At 47.7% G+C, this 22,328-nt stretch overlaps 1 protein-coding gene across 1 annotated transcript in view; it reads right to left on the bottom strand.

Annotated features, from left to right (window-relative positions):
* The window catches only part of ALMS1 (ALMS1 centrosome and basal body associated protein), a 70,990-nt gene that overhangs the window by 37,715 nt on the left and 10,947 nt on the right, over positions 1-22,328 (bottom strand). The window contains exons 4-8 of the mRNA XM_039361757.1: positions 14,275-14,398; positions 9,440-11,618; positions 7,827-7,980; positions 4,097-5,479; positions 940-1,070 (exon numbers count right to left, since the gene is read on the bottom strand). Of these exons, the coding sequence (XP_039217691.1) occupies positions 940-1,070; positions 4,097-5,479; positions 7,827-7,980; positions 9,440-11,618; positions 14,275-14,398 (3,971 nt within the window). The remainder of the gene's footprint in view (positions 1-939; positions 1,071-4,096; positions 5,480-7,826; positions 7,981-9,439; positions 11,619-14,274; positions 14,399-22,328) is intronic.

Consider the following 22,328-nt stretch of genomic DNA (forward strand, 5'->3'; position numbering starts at 1 on the left):
GGAAGGAAGGAAGGAAGGAAGGAAGGAAGGAAGGAAGGAAGGAAGGAAGGAAGGAAGGAAGGAAAGAGAAGAAAGGAAGGAAGAAAGGATAGAGATGGAAGAACGAAGGAAGGAAGGAAGGAAGGAAGGAAGGGATAGAGATGGAAGAACAAAGAAGGAAGGAAAGAGAAGGAAGAAGGAAGGAAGAAAGGATAGAGATGGAAGAACAAAGGAAGGAAGGAAGGTTGGAAGGAAGGAAGGGAGGGAGGGAGGGAGGGAGGGATAGAGATGGAAGAACAAAGAAGGAAGGAAGGAAGGGATAGAGATGGAAGAACAAAGAAGGAAGGAAGGAAGGATAGAGATGGAAGAACAAAGAAGGAAGGAAAGAGAAGGAAGAAGGAAGGAAGAAAGGAAGGAAGGAAGAAGGAAGAAAGGATAGAGATGTAAGAACAAAGCAAGGAAGGTAGAAAGGAAGGAAGGAAGGAAGGATAGAGATGGAAGAACAGAGAAGGAAGGAAGGAAGGAAGGAAGGAAGGAAGGAAGGAAGGAAGGAAGGATAGAGATGGAAGAAGGAAGGAAGGAAGGAAGGAAGGAAAACAAAAGGAACTGACATTGCCCTTGGAGGGAGTGCTAGAAGGGGGGGGGGTTGTGGAGGAGGAGGAGGAGGAGGACTGTGAGGTCCTTGCTGCTCTCTGAGCTGGGTGGTTTCCTTGCAGACGTGATACTATGAATTATACAATTTCTTTAATCAGATCTCTACCCTGGTTATTAGGTGGAAGTTTCATCCCAATAAGAGGCAACTTACTGGAGGGACATTACTGTACCGTGGGTAAACTTTTGTTTTATTTTACGCCTTAGAGAATGGCAGGTGAGAAAGGTTTCCTGCCAGCAAAACTTTATGATTAGCCCAGTTCTTAAACGCTTCTTTAATTGTCACCCCCCCAAGTTTTTCAGTTTTACCTCCAGATGTTCCTTTTCTCCGGAGCAGGAAAGCTGCTGTCTCTTCATTTGTTCTATCATCCGCCTGTCTTCTTCGGTCAGTTCAGGGATGAAGTACTGAGGCTGAGTGGCCAGTTTTAGTTTCACCCAGGCTGCGGGAGGGAGAGAGAGAAAGGGAAAGAGAGAGCGGGAAAAGGGGGAGAGAGAACAGAGAGGAAGACAGGGAGAAAGAGGGAGAGGGAGGAAGAGATGGAGACAGGGAGAGAGGGAGAGAGGGAGAGAGGAAGAGAGAGAGAGGGAGGGAGAGAGGGAGAGATGGAGACAAGGAGAGAGGGAGGGAGGGAGAGAGTAAGACAGGGAGAGAGGGAAAGGAAGAGAGAGAGGGAGGGAGGCAGAGATGGAGACAGGGAGGAAGACCGAGAGAGAGTAAGACAGGGAGAGAGGGAGAGAAAGAGAGAGAGGGAGGGAGGCAGAGATGGAGACAGGGAGAGAGGGAGGGAGGGAGTAAGAGAGGGAGAGAGGGAGAGAAAGAGAGAGAGAGAGGGAGGAAGAGATGGAGACAGGGAGAGAGGGAGGGAGGGAGTAAGAGAGGGAGAGAGGGAGAGAAAGAGAGAGAGAGAGGGAGGGAGGCAGAGATGGAGACAGGGAGAGAGGGAGGGAGGGAGTAAGAGAGGGAGAGAGGGAAAGAAAGAGAGAGAGAGAGGGAGGAAGAGATGGAGACAGGGAGAGAGGGAGGGAGGAAGAGATGGAGACAGGGAGAGAGGAAGACCGAGAGAGAATAAGACAAGGAGAGAGAGAGGGAGGGAGGAAGAGATGGAGACAGGGAGGGAGGAAGACAGGGAGAGAGGGAGAGGAAGAGAGAGGGAGGGAGACAGGGAGGGAGGAAGAGATAGAGACAGGGAAAGAGGGACACCGAGAGAGAGAGGGAGGGAGGGAGTAATACAGGGAGAGAGGGAGAGGAAGAGAGGGAGGGAGAGAAAGAGGGAGGGAGGGAGTGGAAGACAGAGAGAAAGGGAGCGGGAAAGAGAGACAGAGATCAGGAAAGAGAGAGAGGAAGACAAGAAGAGACAGGAAGAGGGAGAGGAAGAAAGAGAGGGAGAGGGTGAGAGAGAAAAGGAGGGAGGGGAAGAGAGAGGGAGAGAGGGAGGGAGAAAGAGATAGAGACAGGGAGAGAGGAAGACGAAGAGAGAGAGGAAGAGAGTAATACAGGGAAAGAGGGAGAGGGAGAGGAAGAGGGAGAGAGGGAGAGGGAAAGAGAGAGACAAAGATAGGGAAAGAGGGAAAGAGAGTAAGACAAGAAGATACAAGGAGAGGGAGGGAGAGGAAGAAAGAAAGGAAGAGGTTGAGAGAGAAAAGGAGGGAGGGGAAGAGAGAGGGAGGGAGGGAGTCAGGGAGAGAGGAAAACGGAGAGAGGGAGGGAGAAAGATGGAGAGGGAGTGGAAGACAAGAAAGGGAGAGGGAAAGAGAGACAGAGATAGTGAAAAAGGGAAAGAGAGAGAGTAAGACAAGAAGAGACAGGGAGAGGGAGGGAGAGGAAGAAAGAGAGGAGGAGAGAGAAAAGGAGAAGAAGACAGGGAGTGTGAGAGAGAAAAGGAGGGAGGGCAAGAGAGAGGGAAAAACAATTTTTACCTCACAAAGAGTAAGACGCCTCCCGCCATAGGCGTTTTCTATGGACTTTTACGACCGTTTTAAAATTCTCACCGGCCACAAACATCTGCGATTTTTGCGCATTTACAGGTAATCCTCGGCTGATGACAACCGGGGCCGGCATTTCCATTGCTAAGCGAGGCCGTTGTTAAGCGAGGCACACCCCGTTTTATGACCGTTTTGCCGGGGTGGTTAAGCAAATCCCTGCAGCTGTTAAGTCAAGGGGGGGTCATTAAGCGAAACGGGCTTCTCCTATCGAGGTGGGCCGGTTACTCACTTAACAGCTGCCGCCATCTCTTTAGCAAGGGTGGCCAGAAAGGTGGTGAAACGGGGGGCAAAGCTTGCCCTAACCACTGTCTCGCTTAGCAACGGAAATTTGGGGCACAGTTGTGGTCGTAAAGCCGAGGACTATCGGTGTAGGAACAGCTAGAGCAGGCCTGATCTGAGGAAATCAGTTATGTTTTGTAAACAGATGACTAATGATTGAAAATATCAATTATGCAATCCTCTGAAGTAGCACTTGGCATTCCCTGGTGACATAATTGTCCTCAGCAACACACAAGTCTTTCCACTGAAGCTCGGCAAATGCTTTCTCTCCTTGGTTCCCAAAAGCAATGAAAGAAAGAAAGAAAAAAAGAAAGAAAGGAAGGAAGGAAGGAAGGAAGGAAGGAGAGAGGGAGAAGAGAAAGAGAAAGAGAAAGAAAGAAAGAAAGGAAGGAAGGAAGGAAGGAAGGAAGGAAGGAAGGAAGGAAGGAAGGAAGGAGAGAGAGAGAAAGAAAGAAAGGAAGGAAGGAAGAAAGGAAGGAAGGGAAGCAAAGAGAAAGAAAGAAAAGAAAGAAAGAAAGGAAGAAAGGGAAGGAAAGAGAAAGAAAGAAAGAAAGAAAGAAAGAAAGAAAGAAAGAAAGAAAGAAAGAAAGAAAGAAAGAAAAGGAAAGAAGAATCTGGCATGGCCAGGTTGGACCCAATTAAACATGTTCAAGGAATGCTAAGACTCTGAGTTCTAGTCCTGCCTCGGGCACAAAAGCTGGCTAGCTGACCTTGGGTCAATTGCCAGGAGACGGTGAGTTCTAATCTTCCCTTAGCCATGAAAGCTGGCTGGGTGACTTTGAGCCAATCACCAGGAAACGGTGAGTTCTAGTCCCGCCTTAGAAATGAAAGCCGGCTGGGTGACTTTGGCCCAATCACCGGGAGACGGTGAATTCTAGTCCCGCCTTAGTCATGAAAGCTGGCTGGGTGACTTTGGGCCAATCATCGGGAGACGGTGAGTTCTAGTCCTGCCTTAGACATGAGAGTCAGCTGAATGACTTTGGGCCATTCCCTCTCTCTGAGCCCAACCCACCTCTCAGGGTTGTCGTTGTGGGCAAAATAGGAGGAGGAAGGTGTGTTGGATCTCTTCACCGCCTTCAGATATTTGTAAAAAATAAATAAATAAAAGTGAGATAAAAATCAAATCAAACAAAGAAAAGGTTGGCATGTAAAGGTAATCAATTCATCACAAATCGTGGAGGTTTTCGGAGGTTCCCTTACTTACCACGGGCTTTTTCCTCTTCTTCCTTTACACTCTGGAGTATCTGTGTGGCGTGCAGCACGGGCTGCTCTTCTTCCAGGAGGGTTTTGACCCGTACCGCCAACGAGTCCATACTGCTGCCATTATCGCTTCCTTGGGCACCAACTTCCCCTCGGCTGAAAGCTGAGCTGGTGGCCGAAACGCAGGGCTCTTTCGGACCCGACCCCTCGCGCTCCTCCGCCCTCTCCATCCAAGGCGCTTTGTGGATCGCCAGAGGTTCGTACTGGAGAAGCTTCTTCACTCTAGTGCCCAGGGAGTCCACGCTGCTGCCGTTGGCGCTTTCGTGCCAGCTGCCTACCTCTTTCGGGCGAGCGTCATTCGCTTTCTTCTCGACGTGCGGAAAACCTCCCAAGAGCTTAGACACCTCGTCCAGAGTATCCGCTTTCTCCTCGACGCACGGAAAACCTCCCAAGAGCTTAGACACCTGGTCCAGAGTATCCGCTTCTGAAACAGCCTGGATCGCGTTGAGGTTTGGAGAAAGGCCGGCTTGAATGTCTACAGACCTGCTCGTCAGAACAGGCCCACTCGCAGCTGTCCTGGGGCAGCCTTCAGGATCGGATCGTGTTAGGGGTTTAGTCATCCCGCGATCTTCGTTCGCTTTTGGGGATTCTGGCCTCGGCTCTTGAGGTACAAGTGGCTCCTTGTTGTAGAAGTCCATTGTCTGCGGACCTTCCCATCTTAAGTTACCCGCGATACCCTGCTTGGCCATGTTCTCATCCCACGACCAGCCTCTCTGAATCCCTAGCGTGTTTCTCTTGATCGATCCGCAACCTCCAGATAAATCGCCATTATCGATATGTTTTAGTGAGCCGGAAGAAGAGAGGGATAAAAGAGATCGGAATTGTCCACTTGAAGGTCTGGAGTCGACCTCTGCCGGGAGCTTCTGGCTCTCTCCGGGGGCCTTTGACCCCGCAAAGGAATCGTTTCTTCCTCCGCCGGGACTCGCACTGGAAGATCCGATTTCTTCCCTCGCCGGCTTTTCGTCCCTGTCCCAAGAAGAAGGGCTGGCTCTTACTCGACTCGCCCCAAGTTCATTTGGGTCTAAATTGTCCACAATTGTTGTTGATCTTTCCTTCGCAAAGTTGGAGGGAGCTCCTGGGAGGACTTGAGTCTCTCCTGTGGAAACGGGAACGGAGGGAGACCCGGGAAGAGACGCAGCGAGAGGAGGCGTGACCGCACGAGATTTCCATGGAGAGCTGCTCGGATGTACGAGATCTCGGTTGCGTTGCAGAGAAGACTTGGCGGGTTGCGAAGTGTCTGAGACAACGGCGGATCCTGCCCCAGAAGGCCCACTGAGCAGAGAAGAATTCAGGCTACACCGTGTAGCCTCTTTCCCAGACTGCGAGTCTTTGGAAAGAAAAGGAAGAAGATCGTCTGATTAAGGTCGATTCCCGTAAAGTGGTGGTCAGACAACGAAACAAATACGGTACAATATGACCGAGTTATTCGAGAAGAAGAAATAATTTCAGACAACCAGCAGACAGGAGGATCACGCCCTAGTAGAGGCAGTCCTCCACTTACAACCATTCGTATAGTGACTATGTGTTGAACGACCTTTCGGAGTTACAACGGCACTGAAAAAGGTGACTTATCACCGTTTTTCACCCTTACGACCATTGCAGCCTCCCCGTGGTCACGTGATCAAAATTTGGACGCTTGGCAACTGACTCCTATTTATGACGGTCGCAGCGTCCCGGGGATCACGTGATTCCCCCTTTTGAGACCTTCTGATGAGCAGAGTTGATCGGGAAGTCAGGTTCACTTAACAGCCATGTTACTAATTTGACAACTGCAGTGATTTGCTTAGCAACTGGGGGAAGAAAGGTCGTAAAGCGGGGCAAAAAATTCACTTAAAGACTGTCGTGCTTAGCAACAAATTCAGGGCTCAATGGTGGTCATAAGTAGAGGACTACCTGATATATGTTATCAGCAAACTTAGTATACAGCAGGGGTAGGCAACCTTGGCTCTTTTATGACTGGTAGACTTCAACTCCCAGAATTCCTGAGCCAGCCATGCTGAGGGGAATGGGAGGTTCAGGAATTCTGGGAGTTGAAGTCCACGAGTCATAAAAGAGCCAAGGTTGCCTACCTCTGGCCTAGGCCTAGGCCGCTTTATGACTGGTGGACTTCAACTCCCAGAATTCCTGAGCCAGCCTGGCTCAGCTTGGAAACCTCTCCCTTTCCCCTCAGCATGGCTGGCTCAGGAATTCTGGGAGTTGAAGTCCACCAGTCATAAAAGAGCCAAGGTTGCCTACCCCTGGCCTAGCCTGTGACTGAGCAGCAGGTCAAAGAGGCTCTCTGCAGGTGGGGTAATGCCTAATCCAGGGATAGGCGACCTTGGCTGGAGAACTGGAGGGAAAGCCTGCATTTCAAACTAATTGGAGAATGTGATTTAGGACAGTTAATTGGAGGAGGGAATTGTGCCTTAATACTATGTGCTCAGAGGAGGGGAATCCAGTTTTTGGCTTTGACTGTGTACGTGCGGATGCTATGCTGCTCGAATAAAGATTCTTTAAGGTAAACAACGCCTCAAAGTTCTTTAAAGATTTTTTCCTCTGTCGGAACCATGACACATTCATTCATGCATGCATTCATTTCCTTGTTCCCTTCCGGGAGGAAGGGGGCTCCATGGTATCCGTAGCAGAACATCCAGATTCAGCCATGGTTTCATTCCATACAGCATTAACCTTGTGAACTCTCAAGCTTCCTCCTTCTGTTATACATTCAAGATGGACAGTATTTATTTGCTACGTATATGTAGGGGTGTGGGTCTATACATACGTCATACGCAGTATGTTTTAGGTGTGTGTCATATAGGTGTTTCACTTTAAGAGTGGGTAACTAAATTTCATTTTTGATGTGTGCTGTTGTGCCCATAGTAAAAAAATGACAATAAAGGTTTTATCTTATCTTATCTTATATCTTATCTTTATATCTTATATCTTCTTATACTGTACCTTCTTATATCATATCTTATCTTATATCTTATCTTACAGTATATCTCATCTTATATCTTATATCATAGCATAGCATCTTATCTTATATCTTATCATTTTATCTTATATCTTCTTTTATCTTATATATCTTATATCTTATCTTATACTTTATACCTTATTGTATCTTATCTTATATCTTATCTTTATATCTTATATCTTCTTATATCTTATCTTATATCACATCTTATATCTTGTATCTTACCTTATATCTTATACCTTATATCTTATATCATAGCATAGCATCTTATCTTACATCTTATCTTATCTTAATATCTTATATCTTCTTATACCTTATCTTATATCTTATATATCTTATATCTTATCTTATGGTATACTTTATACCGGGGGTAGGCAACCTTGGCTCTTTTATGACTCATGGACTTCCAGAATTCCTGAGCCAGCCTGGCTCAGCTTGGAAACTCTCCCTTTCCCCTCAGCATGGCTGGTTTAGGAATTCTGGGAGTTGAAGTCCACGAGTCATAAAAGAGCCAAGGTTGCCTACCCCTGCCTTATACCTTATACTTTATACCTTATCTTATCTTATCTTATCATCTTATCTTATCATCTTATCTTACCTATCTTATATAATATCTTATCTTTCATTCTGTTTTATGGGTGCCCAACTCAAGCAACCCACCTGCGCTGCCAGACCCACCTAATCCCCCCCAGGTGATGCCCAAGAGCTTCCCCCACCGTACCTTCCGATAAATGCAGGCGGAATAAATCGGCCGACGCTTTCAACGTCCGGAGCTCAGTCGGAGAAAATTCGATTTCTCGGATGGGCCCCCGGGGCATAAATGGGGTCAGGATAGACGAGGGCGACTGGTCGATGCCCAGGTTGTGAAGGTACACCTGAGAGAAGAAAGACAGGAAGAGAGTGAAGAGGCGGAAAAAGCGAGATGAGCAGGCCGGGCCGGGCCGAGGTGGCGCAGCAGTTCGAGTGCAGTACTGCAGGCCACTTTAGCTGACTGTGTTCAGCAGGTCAGCGGTTCAAATCTCACCGGCTCCAGGTTGACTCAGCCTTCCATCCTTCCGGGGTAGGTAAAATGAGGACCCAGATTGTTGGGGGCAATGTAAATATATATATACATTGCTTACTGGTGCACACCGCTTAGAGAGTGCTTGCACTTAAAAAAGCGGTATATAAGTCTCATAAATAAAATAAAATAAACGCTCATTTCGGAATTAAAGTCTTTTTCCAAGAAGGACAACAAGGAAACAAAAGATGCAGACGAAAATAATTCTCTCCGTAAGTCACTGCCGGAAGCCACAGGGAACGCTTAAAGAGGATTTGGACTAAGGGCGGTGCTCGACTTACGACCGTAATTCCCGTTGCTAAGCGAGACAGTTTGGATGTGAGGTTTGGGACCATTTTGCGGCCCTTCCTGTCAGGGTTTTTAAGTGAATCACTGCCGTTGTTAAGTTAGTAACGGGTCGTTAAGTGACTCTGGCTTCCCCACTGGCTTTGCAAGAAGGTTGCAAAAGAGGATTGCGTGAGACGGTGAGTTTTAGTCCCGCCTTAGGCATGAAAGCCAGCTGGGTGACTTTGGGCCAATCACCAGGAGACGGTGGGTTCTAGTCCCGCCTTAGTCATGAAAACTGGCTGGGTGACTGTGGGCCAATCATAAAGGAGATGGTGAGTTCTAGTCCCGCCTTAGGCATGAAAGCCAGTTGGGTGACTTTGGGCCAATCACCAGGAGACGGTGAGTTCTAGTCCCGCCTTAGTCATGAAAACTGGCTGGGTGACTGTGGGCCAATCATAAAGGAGATGGTGAGTTCTAGTCCCGCCTTAGGCATGAAAGCCAGTTGGGTGACTTCGGGCCAATCACCAGGATACGGTGAGTTCTAGTCCCGCCTTAGTCATGAAAACTGGCTGGGTGACTGTGGACCAATCATACAGGAGATGGTGAGTTCTAGTCCCGCCTTAGGCATGAAAGCCGGCTGGGTGACTTTGGGCCAATCACCAGGAATAGGGTGAATTCTAGTCCCGCCTTAGCCATGAAAACTGGCTGGGTGACTGTGGGCCAATCACCAGGAGATGGTGAGTTCTAGTCCCGCCTTAGGCATAAAAGCTAGCTCAGTGATTGGACCAATCATCAGGAGGCGGTGAGTTCTAGTCCCGCCTTAGGCATGAAAGCCAGCTGGCTAACTCTGGGCCAATCACCAGGAGTCGGTGAGTTCTAGTCCCGCCTTAGTCATGAAAGCCAGCTGGGTGACTTTGGGCCAATCACCAGGAAACGGTGAGTTCTAGTCCTGCCTTAGCCCTTAATGAATAAAAGAGGACTAAAAAGAAGGCTACGCTGGACTTTACCGGTATTCTCTCCTCTATATTGAGCTCGCTGTGAAGGGGAGCTTGTAGTTCCTCTTCCAAACTGCTCTGCAACTTTCCCAAAAGAGGAGAAGACCGGGAAGACTGTCTGGAAGAGAGCCTCAGATCTGTACAGCTGTCGGTTCCGGAATCGGTCCCTTGGTTGAAATGATCTGGGGAAAGATCTCGCCAATGGTCCCTCCTAATTTGACCGGCACGAAAGCCGCGGCCGGACGACGCTCCCGTCTTCTCTTCGGGGCCGTCCACTTCTTCTTTGCTCCCGTTGAGTGACGCGGTTTCTCCTTTCAGGAGCTCGGCCACTCGTCGGCTCCTGATCAGGGGATCCGAACGGCTCCCCGGGCTCATGCTTTCCTCGTCGCTGGAGACCGTAAAGACGGGAACGGCTTTGTAACGTCGGCTGAGGGAGTCCTCCTTACTCACCGCCGCCGATGGGATCCGAGAGACTGTCGGAGCATCGCCGCGGACCTCGGCGCGCTTAGGCGGGTCCTTCGCTCCGGTTTCGTTGCCGATTTCCGTCCGCGAAATTTCTCTGCTCAGGGCACTCACCGAGGTCTCCGACTGAGACCTGGTAAACGGTAACGCCCGCAGAGGCTCGTTCTCGGAGGTGTGAAGATTGATCAGGGAGCTGGGCCCGTAAAAAGAGGCAGCCTTGAGGTCAGCTAGACGTTGCTGCTTCAGCAGGAGGCAGTTTAAGGAATCGGCAATAGCGTCGTAGGCCTTCCGCCGGGGAGAAACACCACCTGGACCGGGGACCGCCGACACTTCGGGCAATTCCTCCGCTGAACAGCTCAGGTTCCACGCTCCCACCTTCTCCATAAAATTCAGAGAGGGCATGGACTGAATCCGGCCTTTCAGAGGCTGCAGGACGGCAGGACCAGCGTCGTGCGATGGAAAACTCTCGTTTGTGGGAAAGAGGCGGGGGTTTCCCGCGGTGGCAGCCCCAGGCTCTGCCGCCGAAGAATTGCGCGCATCAGCCTGCGAGGTGTTTGACATCTCTTCGTGCAAGCAAGCAAGAGGAGGCTGGAGTCCTGAGCGGGCCGGCAAGGCCAGGTCGGGCCCTTCGCGGTTTAAGCTTCTGCTGGTCAAAAAAGCCGGGGTGGAATGGTGAATCGGTTGAGTCAGATGTACAAGGAAGGACGCTTCGTCAAACGGCGAGATTCCCGTATTCCTGGTCTCTTTCTCTACACTCCCGTCGGAGAGTGTGAGTTCAGTTTTGTTCACGCTCGTCAGGACGGTCTTCAAGGCGTCCGTCGGCTGGCCGAGCCTTGAGGCCACGGGGATTGGCTGGAAGGGCACAGAAGTCTGAGGTTTGCCATCAACTGGAACTGGCACAAATTTTCGTTTTTCTTCCGCGGCTCCGCTTGGACATTTCTCCCGCACGCGCTGGCAATTTGGCCCCGGAGATGTCTCGGGCGACTCAACCAAACCAAACGTAGGAGCCCTGGAGGACACCAAGGGTGGAGACAAGTTCACTGAGAAAGCTTCCGGATCGCTAGCGCGTCTCCGGGGCTGTCCTGTCGCCTCCGAAAGCAGCTGGGGTGACTCGGGCCGAGAGGCGGTTGGGCCTTCCGACGGGCGCAGCTCGGGCGTCAATTTGGGCATGCTTTCCGTCAGATCCGCGTTCGTCGTTAAACGGTTAACGAGGTTTTCAGCCGGTTCTTTTCCCAAGCCACTTTGACAAGAAGAGCTTCTGGAAGATAAGAAGCCACCATGCTTGGATAAGCCCATCTCATCCTCCAGTAAGTCCAGAAGGACGGGAGCGGGCAGGCTGTTGTCCAACAGGAACAAATCCTGGCCAGGCGCAGCTCCCCAACTTTGCTTTGGAAGAGGCGGTGTGGCCAGGGGTCGGTTTGGCCACGCGGCTGGACACGGCGTCCCTGAATTCTCTTCTTTGGAGCCCAGGGTTGTAAAATTTAGGTCAAGGTGAAGCATTGGCCAGTTCGGTTGCTCCGCCGGTAGGTGTTCGGAAAAAGTCAGAGGGTGTTGCGACAAATAGCTGCCCAGGCTGGCGTCGTTGGGCGCCGTGAGGCTGAAAGGCAGAGGATGCTGGGAGAGAGAGGCGTCCCTGGAGGATTCTGGGCCAACTTCCCGGGCTGCCCATCGCACGGCTTCGCCGATCTGCAAATGTGCCAAAGGTGCGGCTGAAACATCTGGAGTGGCTCTGAAACGAAAGGAGGAAGACGATCCTGTGTTAGTCAGACAAATCAAACGGAATCGTTCCTGGGCCCCAAGACTCTACGCCAGGGGTTCTCAACCTGTGGGTCGGGACCCCATTTGGGGTCGAACGACCATTTCACGGGGGTCGCCAAACAACGCAGTCCGCCCTTTCCCCCCCCCTTTTCCTTAGCTGTGCTTCTCCCTTTTATTCTATTGGCTTTTGAAAGCCAATAGAAGAGACTCTCTTGAATAGAGTCTAATTCTATTGGCTTTCAAAAGCCAATAGGAATTGTCCAGGCTGTCTCTGCCCTGCTGAGCCCGCCAAAAGTCCCCTTCTGCAAACGGTGCTGCACCAGTTGAGTAGTTCTCGACTTACGACCGGTTGAGTAGTCCTCGACTTACAACCGGTTGGGGGTCGCGGCATTAAAAAGGTTGAGAACCACTGCTCTACGCCATTTAGGTTGAGGGGTCCTAGGTGCTCTCTGAGCTGGGTGGTTTCCTTGCAGACATTTCATGACCCAACTAGGGAACATCATCAGTGCTTAGAAGGGAGGGAGGAAGGAGGGAGGGAGGAGGAGGAAGAGGAGGAGAACTGTGGAGTCCTTGGCGATCTCTGGACTTCGTTTTTTTGCAGATGTTTCATGATCCAACTAGGGAACATCATCAGTACTACAAGAGAATGGGGTTTGCGAGGAGGAGGAGAAAGGGGGAGGAGGACTGTGGGATCCTTGATGCTCTCTGAGCTGGGTGGTTTCCTTGCAGATGTTTCATGACCCAACTAGGGAACATCATCAGTGCTAGAAGGGAGGGAGGCAGGGGGAAGAGGAGGAGGAGGACTGTGGGGTCCTTGGTGATCTCTGGACTTCATTTTCTTGCAGACATTTCATGACCCAACTAGGGAACATCATCAGTGCTATAGGGGAATGGGTTTGCCAGGAGGAGGGGGAGGAGGAAGAGGGGGAGGAGGAGGACTGTGGGGTCCTTGGTGCTCTCTGAGTTGGGTGGTTTCCTTGCAGACATTTCATGACCCAACTAGGGAACATCATCAGTGCTAGAAGGGAGTGTGAGAGGAGGAGGAGGAGGAGGAAGAGGAGAACTGTGAGGCCCTTGGTGATCTCTGGACTTCGTCTTCTTGCAGACGTTTCATGACCCAACTAGGGAACATCATCAGTGCTAGAAAGCAGGTAGCGTTGTTCTCTTTTTATATACAGTGGCTTGCCCTGTCAATATTCTTGATGGTTCCTTAGCGGTTCCCCAAACACTGGCAACCGCTGTATATAAACAGAGAGCAAACCCCACTCCCTTCTAGCCCTGATTATGTTATCTAGTTGGGTCATGAAACGTCTGCAAGAAAACCACTCAGCTCAGAGAGCACCAAGGATCCCATAGTCCTTTTCCTCCTCTGCTTCTCTTCTTCTTCCTCCTCCTCCTCCTCCTCCTCCTCCTCCTCCTCCTCCTCCTCCTCCTCCTCCTCCTCCTCCTCCTCCTCCTCTCTTCAAAACCCACTCCTTCTAGCACTGATGATGTTACCTAGTTGGGTCATGAAACGTCTGCAAGAAAACCACCAAGAGAGCACCAAGGACCCCACAGTCCTCCTCCTCCTCTTCCTCCCCCCCTCCTCCTCCTCCTCTCCACAAACCCCCCCTTCTAGCACTGATGATGTTACCTAGTTGGGTATGAAATGTCTGCAAGGAAACCACCCAGCTCAGAGAGCAACAAGGGCCCCACAGTCCTCCTCCTCTTCCTTCTCCTCCTTTCCTCCTCCTCCTCCTCCTCCTCCTCCTCTTTTCCTCCACTCTGCAAATCCTCCTCCCTTCCAGCACTGACGATGTTCCCCAGCTGGGTCATGAAACGTCTGCAAGGAAGCCATCCAACTCAGAGAGCACCAAGGACCCCCCTCATTTCAACTCCGAGCTACATACAGACTCTTCTATCGTTAAGTCCAACGCGACGGGTTTTTCGTACGCGATCAAGGAAGGATTTAAACTTAGCCAGGATTAAACCAAGTCAGAAAACAAGGGCCTTAAGCAAAAGTATTCAAAAAAGTATTTCAAAATACTTGAAAAGTATTCAGAGACTACAGTTGGTCCAGAATGCAGCCGCGCGAGTGATAGTGGGTGCTCCTCGATACACCCACGTTACACCTATCCTCCGTGAGCTGCACTGGTTGCCTATTGGTCTCCGGGTCCAATTCAGGGTGTTGGTCATTACCTTTAAAGCCCTATATGGCTCAGGGCCAGGTTATTTGCGAGACCGCCTACTACCTCATAGTTCCCTTCGTCCAGTTAGATCCCACAGGCTGGGCCTCCTTCGGGCCCCGTCGGCCAAGCAGTGCCATTTGGCGGGGCCGCGGAGGAGGGCCTTCTCTGTGATGGCGCCCACGTCTTGGAACCAGCTCCCCCCGGAGATTAGGACCGCTCCCACCCTGTTGGTCTTCCGCAAGCTGCTTAAGACCTGGCTTTTCCGGCAGGCCTGGGGTTTATAAAATCTGACCCCTGGATAACTGTTATTGTATTGTTTGTTTGTTAAGTTATGTTGTGTTTTTATTGTAAACCACCCGGAGTCCTGCGGGAATGGGGCGGTCTATAAATTTTAAAAATAAAATAAATAAATAAATAAAATAAATAAATAAGGGGAACACGTGGGAGGCCGAGGCTTACCTCAACGGGGCGAAATCCAATCCGGTTGGCTGAAAGACGGTCTCGTTGTAGAAAGTCTGGCCTTGGGCTGTTGTGTTGGTCGCCAGCAGCGGGAGGTTGGGAGAAAGCTGGCTATCTGCAATCCCTGTGAACGATCACAGACACCGTTGAGCGCAAAATGAAACAGCCCAGCTTGCGAATCAACACAACTCAAGGACAGGTGGTCCTCAACTAACGACGGCTCGCTTAGGGACTATTCAAAATTACGTCCCTGAAAAAGGCGACCTGGGACCCGTTTTTCACCGTGACGACTGTTGCAGCATCCCCAAACTGAGCCCCAAATATGTTGTTGTTGTTTTTTATTATGTAAGTTTTTTAATTCATTTTTTCCATACATACAATAGTAATTTTTCAGCCAACGTGCTGTCTGAGTTTAAATACACTAATGCAGTGGTTCTCAACCTGTGGGTTGGGACCCCATTTGGGGTCGAACGACCATTTCACGGGGGTCGCCAAACAACGCAGTCCGCCATTTTTTCCCCCTTTTCCTTAGCTGTGCTACTCCCTTTTATTCTATTGGATTTTGAAAGCCAATAGAATAGACTCTCTTGAATAGAGTCTAATTCTATTGGCTTTCAAAAGCCAATAGGAATTGTCCAGGCTGTCTCTGCCCTGCTGAGCCCGCCAAAAGCCCCACTCTGCAAACGGTGCTGCACCAGTTGAGTAGTCCTCGACTTACGACCGGTTGAGTAGTCCTCGACTTACGACCGGTTGGGGGGTCGCGGCATTAAAAAGGTTGAGAACCACTGCACTAATGTATATTTCATTCCTAATCCTTTCTTCTTTCCTCTAACCATCGGTAAAATCAGTCCCAAGTTTGATAATATTCTGTTTTTTTCTTTTTCTCTCAGTCTCATAGTCTGTCTGTCCATCTCTCCGCATTCTAGTATTTTTTTAAATTATTTCTTCGTTTTTAAGGAGAGATTGAACAACAACATAATAATAATAACAACAACAACAACAACAATAAAGTTGGAAGGGACCTTGGAGGTCATCTAGTTCAACCCCCTGCTCAGGCAGGAAACTCTACACCAGTGGTTCTCAACCTGTGGGTTGGGACCCCATTTGGGGTCGAACGACCATTTCACGGGGGTCGCCAAACAACGCAGTCCGCCATTTTCCCCCCTTTTCCTTAGCTGTGCTACTATTGGCCCAATTTCTCTTGGCTAATAAATAGGCTGTCCAGTCCTCTTGCTTAAAAACTTCCCAGTGTTGGTTAGCATTACACCGCTTCTGGAGGCAGGTGGTTCCACTGGTTAATTGTTCTAACTGTCAGGAAGTTTCTCTTTAGTTCTAGGTTGCTTCTCTCCTTGATTGTAGAGGGTCTCCTGCTTAAGATGGGGGTTGGACTAGAAGACCTTTAAGGTCCCCTCCAACTCTATTACTCTGTTATTCTGAGAAGAGGCTGAGCTGTAAGATTGGTTCAAACCTGTCATCTATTTAGAGTCACTGCCTTGTCACAAAGACCTATGTCCTGAATTCTTTTTTTTTATTCACTTTTTCCATACATACAATAGTAATTTTTCAACCAACGTGCTGTCTGAGTTTACATGCTAATACATATTGAATTCCTAATTCTTTCTTCTTTCCGCCAGCCAATGGTAAGATAAATTCCAGATTTGATAATAGCCCATTTCTTCTTTTTCTTTCAGGCTCACAGTCAATCTGTCCATCTCTGCGCATTCTAGTAGTTTTTTTTTAAATTATTTCTCCCTCTGATGGTACTCCTTCCATTTTGCCAGCGTTGCGCAAATATAACTCTTGCTGCTGTTGTGACGTGCAAAGTCAAGTATAAGCTTTGTTTGTTAGTCTTTTCTGGGGTTATAGCTCATAGAAAAAAAAGTTCAGGTTTAAAATCTCCGTGGTTAAGTGGGGACGTGCGTTAAGGGGGTTTTGCCCCGGTTTACGACCTTTCCTGCCGCCGTCATTAAACGAATCACTGCAGGTGCTCGGTTAGGAACACGGTTGTTAAGTGAATCGGCCTTGCCCCCGTTGACTTCGCCAGTCAGAAGACTGCAAAAGGGGAACCACATGACCCCCCCCGGGGGACGCTGCGACCGTCGTAAGTACAGGTCAGTGGCCAAGCATCAGAATCTTGATCACATGGCCCTGGGGAGGCTGCAGTGGTTCTAAGATTGGAAAATGGTCCTCAGTGACTTTTTTTCAGGGTAAGTTCGACCGGTCACTAAACAAAATGTTAAGTCGACGCAACCTGTACTACGTAGCCCAGGTGGGAATGACCACTGAAACCGTCAAATGATCGCAACTGTCAATCCTATTGAAACGCGATGCGAAAGACAAACTGAGGCAGAAGCTTCTGGACGAAGTTGGAATGCAAAGCATCAGGACCGTAGGCGGTATATCGGTTCCAGGGTCTCCTTAAAAAAATTACAAAAAAAAAACCCCTCTAAAATGTGTGTTATAGAATCCCAATTTACTGCAACTCCCTTAATCATGCTTTGGAAGGTTTTTTTTTTTTTTTTTGCATATGTTAGCTTACAACCTTCGGGGTCTGGAGCACAATCTTATTTATCTCTTTTAATTCTTCAGCTAGCCAGCCGAATCTTGGTGGGCACGACGACTAAATAAAAAAATAAAATAAAATAAAATAAGCCCACCGGCTCCAAAAGGTCACGCTGGAGCTTTCCTGTGCCCGGTGTGTGTGTGTGTGTGTGTGTGTCTTCTCAGCTGTTGCTCTTTCTCAAGCAGGTCGTTTTTTGATATTTCACCAAATCCCTGAGGGTCCAAGATAATCCAAGCTTGGCTTTCTTGAAGCGTAAAAGGATGTCTTTCAAAGGGAATCTGTCAGCAGCTGGCAGTCCAGTTTCTGAAACCTGGGCCACTTTCAGATGTATGGACTTCAATTCCCAGAATTCTCCAGCCAGCCATGCTATGCTACTGTAGTCTATTCTCTATATTCTATTTTATTCTTTTTCTACATGCCACATTTTCCATTCTATTCTATTCTATTCTAGTCTATTCTAGTCTAGTCTATTCCATTCCTTATTCTATTCTATTCCTTATTCTATTCTGTTCCTTATTCTATTTTATTCTATCCTATTCCTTATTCTATTCTATTCCATTCCACTCTATTCTACTATACTCGCCTCCAGAAGTTGTGAATGCTCCAAAACTGGAGGTTTTTAAGAAAAGATTGGACAACCATTTGTCTGAAATGGTCTAGGATTTCCTCCCTGAGCAGGGGGTTGGACTAGATGACCTCCAAGGTCCCTTCCAACTCCTATTCTATTCTATTCTATTCTTAATTCTATTCTATTTCATTCTATTCTTAGTTCTATTTCTATTCTCCATTTCTTTCTATTCTATTCTATTCTATCCTATCCCTTATTCTATTCTATTCTATTCTTAAATTCTATTCTATTCTATTCTTAATTCTATTCTATTCTGAATTCTATTCTATTCTATTTCATTCTATTCTTAGTTCTATTTCTATTCTCCATTCTATTCTATTCTATTCTATTCTATTCTATTCTATATTCTATTCTATTCTTAATACTATTCCATTCTATTCTATCCCTTATTCTATTCTATCATTCCATTCTATTCTATTCTATTCTGTTCTGTTCCGTTCTATTCTATTATCATTATTCTATTCTATTCTATTCTATTCTATCCATCTTTGCTTTGTCTTTAGTTTGGCCCATGCTACAAACATCGGCAGAGTTATCCCTTCTGCTAAAATGCCGCCCCCCCCCCCTTCCCGTTTGCCATTGCACAAACGTCTGCCACGAGAAGAAACGGCCTATCTGTTCTTGATGCCCGGTCTCACTGATTATTAACAGTCATCATTAATTTATCACGAAGCAGGTCTCCCCATTATTATTTCGCTTTTGATGAGGCATCTTCCTTCCCAGATCAGGGCAAACCTCTGACTCTGCAAAGCATTTGTTAAAGTACTCCGTGACATTCTGATTAAAAAAACTAATTAAGTTTGGGCCGGCTGAGACATCGGCGACGTGCCTCGGTGGCTGGCGTGCAGCCGTCCTCAAAGAGTGCTCATCAGGGACGGCGGGCTGTCGGCTGGACAGGTAGTCCTCGACTTACGAGCACAACTGGGATCAGAATTTCCAGGGCTGAGCAAGACGGCTGTAAAGTGAGCCCTGCCCAATTTTACGACCTTTTTTTTTTTTGCAACGGCCGTTAAGCAAATCACCGCAGTTGTTCAAGAGGATCGCGCCGTCGTTAAGCGAACCTGGCTTCCCCCGGAGTGACTTGGCTTGTGGAAGCCGGCGGGGAAGGTGGCTAATGGCCGTCCCGTGAGCCCATGAGACCGCAAGCGTCGTAAATACAGGCGGTCCTCGACTTATAGCCACGATTGACCAGCCCCAAATTTATGCTGCTAAGTGAGAAATGCAAAGGTCGTAAGTGTGAAGAAAGGATCGTATTCCCTTTTTTCAGCGCCGTTGTAACTTCGAGCGGTTGCTAAACGGATGGCTGTAAGTCAAGGACTACTGGAGCTACTTCTCTGAAATGGTATATAGGTTCTCCTGCTTGAGCAGGGGCTGGACTAGAAGACCTCCAAGGTCCCATCCACCTCTATTCTATTCTATTCTATTCTATTCTATTCTATTCTATTCTATTCTATTCTATTCTTTTCTGTTCTGTTCTATTCTATTCTTATTTCTATTTCTATTCTTCATTTCTATTCTATTCTTTTCTATTCTATTCTATAATCTATTCTATACTTATTTCTACTTCTATTCTATTCTAATTTATATTTCTATTCTTCATTTCTATTCTATTCTATAATCTATTCTATTCAATAATCTATTCTATTCTATAATCTATTCTTATTTCTATTTCTATACTTCATTTCTATTCTATCCTATAATCTGTTCTATTTTATAATCTATTTTATTCTCTATTCTATTCTAATTTCTATTTCTATTCTATTCTTATTTCTATTTCTATTCATTTCTATTCTATTCTATTCTATTCTATTCTACTCTACTCTATTCTATATTCTATTCCTATTCTATTCTATTCTTATTTCTATTCTTCATTGCTATTGTATTCTATATTTCTATTGTATTCTATATTTCTATTCTATTCTATATTTCTATTCTAATTTCTATATTCTTATTTCTATTTCTATTCATTTCTATTCTATACTATTCTATTCTATTCTATTCTACTCTATTCTATATTCTATTCTATTCTATTCTATTCTATTCTATTCTTATTTCTATTCTATTCTATTCTATTCTGCTTTTCACAGGGTCCTTTCCGCAACTTTCAGGATTTCCCTTGCAACTGCAGATCTTCAAGTGGCTTTTATCCTCCTCAAGTCCAGGGACACATACAGATAGTCCTCGAATTACGACTGCAATTCAGCCCGAAAGTTTGTGGCGAGGTAAAACAGCTGTTCAGTGGATTCTGCCCCATTTTACGTCCTTTCATTCATTCCTCGTAACCATTCATTTCAGTGAGGAGTTCAATGAATTGCTGCAGTTGTTAAGGGGAAATCTGGTTTCCCCTGTGACTTTGTGTCCATAGGTCGCAGACGCGGACCCTAGTTCTTGCCACCGTTGTTAAATGAGTCCCTGCCGTGGTTAGTTTAGTAACCCGGTTGTTAAGTGAACCTGGCTCCCCCACGGATTTTGCTCGTCAGAAGGTTCGCAAAAGGGGGGGGGGGAATCATGTGACCCCGGGACGCTGCGACAGTCGTACATACGACGCCGTTGCCAAGCATCCCGATTCTGATCACGTGATCGTGGGGACGCTGCAACGGTCGTTAAGTGTGAAAAACGAGTCATGTCGCTTTTTTTCAGTGATGTTGCAACTTCAAACGGTCAACGGTGGGGCGCACCTGTACATAGAATCAGCAATCTAGAAATTATTTTTGTTTGTGAATAGGGAGGAAAAAAACCAAGATTGCAGGCACTGGTTAGTAATAATAATAATAATAATAATAATAATAATAATAATAATAATAATAATGAGGAGAAGGAGGAGGAGGAGGAGGAGGAGGAGGAGGAGGAGGAAGAAGAAGAAGAAGAAGAACCTTAGGTGCAATCCCAAAACAACTGGAGCACCACTTGAACACCATCATCGGCACTGATAAATTCGCCATTAGTCAATTGCAAAAGGCGGCCTTACTAGGAACTGCTTCCATCCTGCGACGAGACCTGTAATACCATCAAACATCCACATCTGCCTATTCCAGGTCCTGGGTAAGGACTCGATAGGTAAGACAAAATGCCAAATCCAGTCTGAACATCTGGCTGACTGTGCGATGATCCACCACCACCACCACCATCATCATCATCATCATAAAGTTGGAGAGGACCTTGAGGTCATCTAGTCCAACCCCCTGCTCAGGCAGGAAACCCTACACCAGTGGTTCTCAACCTTTCTAATGCCGCGACCCCATAATACAGTTCCCCGTGTTGTGGTGACCCCCAACCACTTATACATCACCGGGTGCCAGGGGCGTGGCCAAAGAAAAGGGGAAAAAATGGCGGACAGCCTTGTTTGGCGACCCCCGTGAAATGGTCGTTCGACCCCAAATGGGGTCCCGACCCACAGGCTGAGAACCATTGCCCTACACCATTTCAGACAAATGGCTGTCCAGGCACGCTGGCTGAGGAATTCTGGGAGTTGGAAGTCCACAAGTCATCAAAGGGCCAAGTTGGAAGACCCCGGTTCTGTCTGGTCCAGCGAAGCATCATTCGCCGGTCGAGATTCCATTTGAAAGACGAGTCAGCCAGATTGCATATATGTTCAACTTCCCGTGTTGAAAAACCTGCCTGTCACATACGCAGGGAAGCATGTAGGCGGCCTGTGTCTGCCTGCCTTCCTTTTCCTGCTGACACGCTAATGATCCATTGGTTACTAGGCAGAAGCACCGTGACTCACAGACTACTTAGCCCATCTTTCATAAGCAGCGAAATCTTTTGATTGAGGGGGCTTCTCCAATTGCCTTTTTCAAAGCCTCGTCTCCCGATGCTTATTATTATTTTTTTTTACGAGATGCTTTGAAATCCAGGAGACTGAAATGGTTCTTTAAAATACAGTGTTTTCTTGAGAAACAGGAGGCTGTTCCCGTCCCTGGAGGAGGAGCACTGAAGCGTAGATGAATTAAAATTAAAGAAGAAATAGGGGAGACACAATAGCAGCGTTCCAGTATTTGAGGGGCTGCCACAAAGAAGAGGGGGTCACGTTGTTCTCCAAAGCACCAGAGGACAGGACGAGAAACAATGGTTGGAAACTGATCAAGGACAGAAGCAACCTGGAATTAAGGAGAAACTTCCTGACAGTGGAGACGATTAACCGGCGGAACAGCTTGCCACCAGAAATCGTGGGCGCTCCATCACTGGAGGTTTTTAAGAAGAGACTTGACAGTCCCTTGCCTGAGATGGTACTATAGGTTCTCCTGCTTGAGTAGGGGGCTGGACTAGAAGAGAGTGATGTTTGCGGAGAGAGGGAGGAGGAGGAGGAAGAGGAGAAGAAGAAGAAGAAGAGGAGAAGAAGAAGAAGAAGAAGAAGAAGAAGAAGAAGAAGAAGAAGAAGAAGAAGAAGAAGAAGAAGAAGAAGAAGAAGAAGAAGAAGAAGAAGAAGAAGAAGAAGAAGAAGAAGGGGAGGAGGACGACGAGGAGGAGGACGACGACGACTGTGGAGTCCTTGATGCTCTCTGATCTGGATTGTTTTCTTGCAGATGTTGGATGACCCAACTAAGTAACATTATCAGTGCTAGAAGGGAGTGTGGTGAGGAGGAGGAGAAGGACTATGAGGTCTTTGGTGCTCTCTGAGCTTGGTGATTTTCTTGCAGACATTTCATGACCCAACTAAGTAACATTATCAGTACTAGAAGGGAGTGATGTTTGCAGAGAGAGGGTGGAGGAGAAGGAGGAGAAGGAGGAGGAGGAGGAGGAGGAGGAGGAGGAAAAGGACTGTGGAGTCCTTTGGTTGTTTCCTTGCAGACATTTCATTACCAAACGAGTCCTGACGATGTTCCCTAGTTGGGTCATGAAACGTCTGGAAGAAAACCACCA

Source organism: Crotalus tigris, unplaced genomic scaffold (assembly GCF_016545835.1).
Source record: "Crotalus tigris isolate CLP2741 ecotype Arizona unplaced genomic scaffold, ASM1654583v1 scf7180000019356.616467, whole genome shotgun sequence".
NCBI lineage: Eukaryota > Metazoa > Chordata > Lepidosauria > Squamata > Viperidae > Crotalus > Crotalus tigris.